Here is a 9,328-nt window from a genome sequence, read left to right as displayed (position 1 = left end):
GAATTTTGGAACTGGGAAGTGTATTCTGGCAATAGAGGAGGCCACAGACGCTTTATATAAACTCGTTTATGGACGCATGCAGTCAGCGTAGGTTGCAACTTGTTCGTAAGGGTTTAATGTCAACACGGTTGCCCACAAGAAAAATAAATGAGGGCGGTGTTGAATGAGAAAGCGTAATGCAGCCAACGATCTTGTGACGGGCCGACCCTTCCTTTTGGTGATGGATTCTTGGTTGGCAGTCGAGCCTTGAAAGTTTCATAAACATTATAAACATTATATTAGATACCTAAAGTTTCAACTTTTATGACTAGATGTTTGACATTTTTGTGAGTTTATTTGTAGGGGTGGTTGTTTTCTTGGTGGAGTAGTTTTATAATACTAAGCTTTTGATACTGATTATATGTGTTTATTAAGTGCAACATAATATTTAGTCGAATTTTAAAGCATAAATTGACACATCTCTTTTTGCATTTCATGATTATAAGACATGATTTCTTTGTAACAGGATAGAGAAATTCTATGATTTTTTTTTTATATACAAACATCAAAACAATCTCATTCAATATTATCAAATAATACTAAAGCTATAAATTAAATCAATGCATGAGATTCAAAGAAAGGCATGAATCTTTGATTTTATAGATTTCAATAACATCCTTGAGACTTTCCCTTAAATTAATTTTAAAATTGAAATAAATTAATATATTATGCTACTTTTTCATATATATGATGTCCACTAGATGTGACAATCTAGTGATAATTAGCCCATAAAATTGAAAAAAAAGGCGAGGTTGATCTCTATGTACTTGTTGAAAATGGGGCCCTTGAACATAATAGATTTCGTTGCTTAATTTTTCAACTGCAATGAAAACATATTTATACCATTAAATTAGTGTGCCTAATTTATCATAAAAAAAGGGAAGAAATTAGATTGTTATAAGAGGAATATTGTGAAATTTTATGACATGAAAGAACATAGTAAAAAAAGATGGAAACAATCTTTGAGGAGGGTTACCTATAAAATAAAGTATAGTGAAATTAGCAAGTGACAACAAGAACACATCATTGAGAAAGGAAGGAGGAGAATGTCTATATTAAAATTGTTCAATGGGAAACATGCAAGAAATTTATGAGAATGGAACCTATAACCATTGAATGTTGGAATTGTGAGCTAAGTAGGGAAACAATAGAATATATAGGAACTGTTTCTTACCATTATTTATTTGCAAACCATAAATAATCTTTGAGTGGCTATAATTGGTATAGGAGGGTTTGAAAAAGAAAGGACTTGCCATATCACTCGAATGTGATTTCTCTATTTCTTATTTGCAATGAAAATTTAGACATTTATGCCATGTCTAAGTAAAGTTGTTTGGTAATCAATTAAAAATTGATGAAGGAAAAAATATTGAGCATTACAAAGCATACCTATCCACCTAGTTAAAGATCAAAAGAGAACTTGATATCAAAGAATTGAAATACAAGTTCATCAAGGTTGTGGTAATGGGTAGGAATGCTAGTGATATGCCATAGATTTTGTTCATAGTAATATTGTAGAAAATAGAAAATGAAAACTTTTGGATATAGAGAATCACAAGGAAAATTATTGATCACCCTATCTCCTCCTCTATTATACTCAACTTCTCCTTTGTATATTTTAAAATATGTACAAGCCCCTATTCTTCTAAGCTTCATTTATATGCATTCCAATGACAATGGATAAAAGGAAAAGAGGTAAATAATAAGAAATAAGAAATCACAAAATATGTGATCCTTGATGATGACAATGAAATAAACATTATTTACATTAATTCAACCAACATAATACACTTCTATACCAGATACTAATGTATACTTAGTATTATGCATTTTCTACATGGGAAAAAAGTTCAAATTCATTAAGTAAATATAGGCACCTAAGTTAATAAGATCATGGTGCACAACTCAATAAGCACCATCACTATAAAGGACTTATAAATGGAATCCAATAATTTAATCTACTATTTAGAAGGGAAAAACTTATTCTCATAAAAATAGGAAAGGTAAAATGTACAAGAGTAAGTAAAAAATAAGGAACTATGTGAATAATTTCATTGCACTTAGATCATAAATTGGTTCTATCTCTCATTCTACTTTTATTCCACGTTCAAAACTTTTTCACTTCTTCATTAAAGCATTGCATTCACAATAATCGCAAATGAAAGCCCTTACACAAATTAGATGTAGAATTAGATATGATCAATTCATAGTAATGAAAGTTTACCAAACAATTGTTACATCTGAATGAAATATTTCATTTTGTTAGCACATTTTACCAAATAATCAAAAACGATTCCAAAAATAAAAATAGAGATGCCAAAGAATATGACTGGTTTACTTTCTCAACCTCCTATTGACTTTTCAAAAGATTTTAAAAAATGAGAATTAATTCATTGTCTAGATTAACTTCTTCAACCTTCACCTTTTAAGTTTTGTCTTTCATATTCATTAGGAGTTCCTTAACAGCTTTTGCTCCAGAAATCTTTAAAACATTTTGGTGGTGTGCATGACTTATCAATTGCCGACAAGTTGGTATGTGTAGAAGCTGATGAAGATTTAGTGTTTCAAGGTCATAGGAATGATTTTTGCGCAAAGCTACATCTTGAAATAGCTCTAATACCAATTGATGAAATAGGGAAAACAACTAAGAGGGGGAGGGGGTGAATCAATTGTCACAAAAACTTACACAACTTAACTTATTCTTAGATCTGATAATTAAGCATGAAAACATGAATCAACAACACAACATAAACACACATAACACCAATATTTTGATGTGGAAAACCCAGTCAAGGGAAAAACCATGTGGGAACCTACCCACAATAAGATGATACTCTATTAGAAGTATTACAATGGGGAATGCACAAGCATTCAGGCACACTGCCTAGAGCTCATTGCTCAAAAACAAGAAGGGATACAACCCAGGGAAGACTCACTGTCTTACAAATAGATTCAGATCACATCCAAAAGATTATGAACTGAAGAATAATATCTCCTTAATGCCTAATTAGAGTTCTGATTAAGCACATAACAACTTCTCTTCTCAGCTTCCGAAAGATGTATACATTCACCGCACATATATTCTAATTATCATCCATACACACACTCAAATAGAAAGATACTACATTTATTTATACATTACATCAACCTTATGAAGATCATCAAGGTCGTCTTCAACACTCACCACCTAGTTACAAAAATATAATCACACATGCTACAATACCACATGGGGACCAAAACAATGTTGGCTAAGACATAGTATGGACCCAAATCGTCACCTTGAACATGCTACACCTCCAAGAATTATGCATCAAACATCCAAAACACGCTACAAACATCCGATAACCTAAAACATGAAGAACACTAATGCACAGGAGAAAATTGTCAATTGCAAGCTCAACGATCAATGCGGACCACCAACACAAAAGGCAAACGATCTAGAAACATCCACAAACATCATGAATGACTATAGCAACATTTGCATGAACACAAATTACTAAAATCACATCATCATTATATCAAACCTTAAGAACACTAACTACAATGACTATCAAGATGGAAAAATCACTTGCAAAGCTCCAAACCTTGGACCACTTGAATTGAGGATACACATCAATGTTCCAAACATATCTCTAAATCCGCAGATCAAGATATTATAATGTGGAGCAATGTAGATCAAAATACTGACACTCTGTCACCATTGAACAACTGAAAAACCAGCCACAACACATATATCCATAACTCAATCCAATATTTAGTTAGTGATGTATAATGATCCCATTCATGTCCTTACAATGAAAATATTGATTGATTGACAACCTGCCCTTTTGCGAGAGTCAATATTTGAAGAGAGTTGTGATTAGCACATAATAAATGAAGTCATCCACATAGTTGCTGGTCTCTCAGAGTGAAGTCATTTATGACCACACATGCTATGACTAGAGAAATCAATTCATCAACAACAATCCCTTTATAGACGTTAGGAACTTCCAGAGAACACCATTGCCAAACTGATGTTTACTCAGTTTTAAGGGCTAGTCAATGATTTGTACAAAAATGCCGTGTTAAACATTAGTACTTTGATTCTAATTTTAATTTTATGAGTTTTGAAATTTTATTGTTATTTCTAGCCATTTTCAATTATGTATGTGCTGGCTTTTGGACTCAATTTACAAAACTCTTACACCATAGGGCTATTGTATCCTTCAATAATAGAAAAGAAACTTTAAAAAGAAACAATATCATTGCAATTTTAAATGTATTTCAAATATGACAAAGAGCATACTTTAATTGTGCAAGGCAATAAATGTAAAGGCTTCATCCAAAATTCTATCTTCATGTCAAAAAATTGTTCTATTGTGTTTATGGTTATACCAAATCTAAAGATACAAGTGGCAAGAACAAACTCAAAACTATTGCTTCTATTGAAATGACTTTGTATCCACGTATCTTGTTATAAATTATTTTCTTGTCTTCAAAGAATTAGAAATAAGAAATTGATCTTTGTACTCTATATATATCTTTTAAAAATATTGGAGATAAACCACATTTGGACTAAGGGTGGGCTAGCCATAGAGGGGATAGTAGCTTACTTCGTGGAGCACTCAAAAAAGAAATTGAAGGTCCTAGGTTCAATTTATAGTTGTTCCATATGAGTTAAATTTCAATATGTGGCATCAGAGCTAGGGTAGGAACCCCAAACACTTTTAGTGTGGTTTAAAGGGCTTGTTGGAAATTAGCCACACTTGAACTAATGATGAGTTGTCCATAGAAGGGCCAATAGCTCTATTGAAAGAGCACTCCAATAGAAAATGGAAGGTCCTACGTTTGAGTCATAGTTGGTCCATATGAGTTGTAGCTCAACAAAATATTTCTTTTCAACATAGATGTAACAAGCACTTTTTAATAGATTCTTTTCAAATAAGAAATCAATATAATAGTATCAAAAACTAACAATAGAAACATCAAGCATAGTTGAATTAAACTTGTGAGGTGTAAAGAGCAAGTAATTCAAAATATCTTCCCACACATGACCTATTTATCCTTACTCATCTATCAACCAATAAACCTCTCTTGGCATCAAAGTCTATGTTAATAAAAAAGTATTTTGGATAATTTTGGTTGCTGATCTCCAATTTCATCTTCCTTTTTTCTCACAACAACACTTGGTTTGACATTGAAGAGTGACATCCAGCTATCTCCTTTAAATTTGATAGCATCTTTCTCTCAATGCTTTTCAAATACTTCACTTATTGCACCCATCTCTTGAGCACAAAATACAACATATTTTACTTTGCCTAGGATAATAGAGAGACCACTCAATATTTCCTTTCATTCGACAACAATCTAAATAAATCGACACTAATTAAAGGGAAAGAGGATGAGCTAATTGCTAGAGAATGTGGCAACATTTCTATTAATGATAATTTCATTAGCATCTTGAAGTAGCCAATGATAAATGAAATGTCTTTATCCTCAAAAAATAAATGTCCAAGTGGTTTGCAATTTCCTAAGAAGATAGTTTTCCAATGCCATTAGGATGAAGAGGTAAGAACAACACTTTCAACTATCTCATAGAAAACAAACACCTTACATTTTTTCACAAGCACATTGACCTTATTTCAGAATGATACTAAATACTGGAGAACAATGAAAACATGATCAATCATTATTGATGAACAATACATGACTATAAAAGAGGAATAGTTGTAAGGTATAATAACCTGAGAATAATCTCTTGCACATTGATTCATAATGATAACAATATAATAATTTCCCATGCTAACAAAGATAAAGAGAGAGGTAGAGAAATAGAAAGATGAAGTTATAGATAGTGACATAGAGGAAGATAAATTTCAAGGAGAATAAATGGATATATAAAGAGATAGAGAGATGGATAAAGAGAAGGATATAGAGTTAAAGATAGAGGAATAAATAAAGATAAAGGGTGGAGAGATAGAAATATAGAGAAGGGTAGAAAGAGATGGAAAGAGGGATAGAAAGAGGGATAGAAAGAGAGAGAAATGCAGAGATAAAGATATAGAGAAGGAGAAAGATAGAGAGCTAGAGAGAGATAGAGATAAGGATATAAAGAGATGTAAAGAAGTATTCAAATAGATAGAGAGAGAGAGAGATGGAGAGAGGGAGAGAGGAAAATATAGATATAGAGGTTATTATGGAGGGACCCAACATTTAGTTGTCTAATCAAATAATTCTTAGGTGGCACACATTGTATGAATTAATCCATTGAATTTTGGTAATTTTTTCTCTTAAACCTATTTTAAGAGAGTTTGTTAAAAACATGTAGCCTAGAAGGATTAGGTGTGTAATTTTGACTCTCTTATCCATAAGTTTAATTAAAAGGTGGTGCAGATAAATCTCTTATATCCAAAATTTTATTTTCCTTATGGAAATCCATCAAATTTTGATGAGGATAAGAATTTTATAAAAAAGATAAGTTTCCTAAGGCATATTGGGCCATGAATGAATTTTTATAATATTTATTAAGAGTCATGGGTCATTTTTATAATTTTTATAATATTTTATCTCCTCCACTCTAACTATTGTTTTATTTTTATAATTTGTTGATTATATAGAGAAATAATAGACATTTTTTTGCATATTAATAAGAAATAACAATAATCTAACACATCTTTCTAATTTTAAATATAAATATTTACAATTTAGTGAAAAAAATCAATTGAGTGTGACTAAAGTTAAAATTTAAACCAAACATCTTTAGTTATTTTTTTTATTATGAATAAAAGTTGTGTTTTATACAACATAACACATGACCATTTTTTAGAAAATATAAAATATGATCGCATTATAAAACACAAGCATGTTTGTATAACTTGACCACATTGTGGCTTGGTATATATGCCAAGGCCAAATGAGGCCATGTTATGTCTTGGTATTTACCAAGTCTAAACATGATCACATTATTTCTAAAATGGTTGACTTGGCCACTTATTTTCCCTTCAATTTAGTGCACTCACCCTAAGCTTTGTATAGGAATTGTTTTTTTAAAGACCTTCCTTTAGTTGTCTTTCCGTTCCCTTTTTTATTTTCTCAATTATGAATTCTAAAGATGTTTGTTTCTTTAATGTTTTTCACCCCATACTTCTCAAATCTATATAAGTATAAAAATATTTGAGATGATAAGAGTTTCTTGTGAATATTAAGAATATAAGAAACACAAAAGTATTTAATTGTCAAATCATGATATTAAATTTTTAAAAGCAATGAAATAACGATTTTCTATATCAATATAAAACAAAAACCAAAAAAAAAATCCATGAATACCTTGGAAAATGAGAAAGTTTAAAAAGAGCTCAATTGTCAAACAATCATAGAATGTTTCTTAAAAGATTAAACTAATCATTCATTTTATGAGTGAAAATGTATAGAAGATAGGATAATGCTTTGTAAGAGATCCATTTCATATTCCCTCTTTAACAGTTTTCTTTCATACAATTACATCCACAATTTTGTAACTAGAAAACAGTCATATAAGTTCAACTATAATTTGATAATTATGATTAAAATGAGGAACACGTGGCTTCTAAAATGTCTCCACGTTGAACGAAAGATAGCTAAGCCGCTGCATTAGTCCTTTGACTCAAAAGTAAGCGAACATAAGTTTGAATCAAATTATTGTAGACGCTAATCAAAAGTTACTTCCCAGTCTCCACCAGGCAAGAAAGCTTCAAGAAATCGCTTTCCACGATTGTTTCCGTCTGATTTGTGCATATCAAGGGTGAGAATCCAATGGAAATTTTAATCTTGCAAGAGTATCCGGCTTCTTTCGAGAATAGCCATTACGTTCTATTTCCGCCGCAGTGGTTTTCATTTGTCTGGCATCTGCTGCTCCACTATTATTAACGCGACGAGAGCAACGAGCATATTATGTGATCGAGGATGCCTCTGCTAAATGCAATTATCTCGCATAGCTGAATATGAGTCATCCAAAGTGTATAACACATATAGTTTCCCAGTGAATTGCGGTATTTTATTTATTCTGGAAAATTTACGGAGGAAATGGAACATCTGTTTTTCCAGCACTTACTATGCATTCTGAGCACCTCATTTACTTTACTCCTTGTCTTGGCCGAGCATGCGCATTGCATGAGCAAGCACAGTTTGGTGACTGCACCAGTCTGCAACATTTCATCAATTACTCGCTTCGAAGGAGAGAATTTACAAAGCAACCAGAGAATCCGAACAGCCTTTTCGGTTGCCAAATCGGAGACTCTCATTATTTTCTTAGAAACTGCAGGGATGCCCATTGCGTGGTCGGCCATGGCAGCCCTTCCTTCTGCACATCCGCACAACACGTTCAGAAGACATAACATCCTCTCGCACCTGCCTTTTTTCTCGGTAGTCTGATCAGGGAGCGATTCGATCAACACGGACACTGCCCCTGCCTCGATGGCCTTCATTCTGTTGCGTCGGCTGTTGGAGGCGATTGCAGTCAGCATTTCGAGGGCGGCCACAGTGGCCTGGTGGCACACCTCCTCTGTCAACAGCTCCAGCACCCCTTCAATTAACTCACCGTTGGCATTCAAAACAAGCCGCTCCAGGCCTTTCCTTGAAAGCGTCTGTAGGAGCATGGCGGAATAAAACCGTGCGTTGGAGGTGCCTCTCTTAAGAATGGCGGCCAGGGAGGCCAGGCACTTACTTGTGGCGATCGAATCCAGCGTCTCGTCCAGCAAAGGAAGAGAATAGAGGATTCCCAAGGCTTCCTCACAGGCCGTCGCAACTTCGTAGCAGTAACCCTCTTCATCCCTACTTTCTGTCGAATAGCTTTCAATGACAGAGATTAGTGCAGCTGGTGCGGCGGAGGAAGCGATGAGCCTCCTGTTGCTCTCACTCTCACCGGCCACAGATCTCAATTTCTTCAGCGCCTTTACTTGAAATGACTTCATGTGTAGGAGTAATTTATTGAGGCGATCCGCGTCGAGTGGTGGTCGGGGCGTGGAGATCCGTTGGACGCCAGCGGAGGAGTTGAGGACGCACCATTGTTGGATGAGGCGGCGCAGTGTGTGGTTGGGTGTGAGGTCAGTGTTGTGAAGGGGTTGCTTTGTGAGAGGGCAGGTGTTGTTCCCCAGTGTAAACATCCACTCCTCAATGCTGTGTCGATCGTAGGTCGCACCGGTATAAAGCGTGACAGGGTCTTTCATGAGCTGCATGGATATGGGGCACAAGAAATACGAAGGGATTTCCATCTGTGTGGAATCCATTCATACACTTCCAGAGTGTTGGATTTTGTTTACAAGGTCTTGGAATT

General features: G+C 34.0%; 1 protein-coding gene across 1 annotated transcript; it reads right to left on the bottom strand.

Annotated features, from left to right (window-relative positions):
* Window positions 1-7,478: 7,478 nt before the first annotated feature.
* On the bottom strand, window positions 7,479-9,328 carry LOC131058803 (E3 ubiquitin-protein ligase PUB23-like). The gene has a single exon (XM_057992402.2). It carries the CDS (start codon window positions 9,279-9,281, stop codon window positions 8,055-8,057), a length of 1,227 nt encoding a protein of 408 aa, XP_057848385.2. The 5' UTR covers window positions 9,282-9,328; the 3' UTR covers window positions 7,479-8,054.

This window comes from Cryptomeria japonica, chromosome 11, assembly GCF_030272615.1.
Source record: "Cryptomeria japonica chromosome 11, Sugi_1.0, whole genome shotgun sequence".
NCBI lineage: Eukaryota > Viridiplantae > Streptophyta > Pinopsida > Cupressales > Cupressaceae > Cryptomeria > Cryptomeria japonica.
Note: the sequence above shows the minus strand (reverse complement) of the source record. Positions and strands in the feature narration are given on the sequence as shown.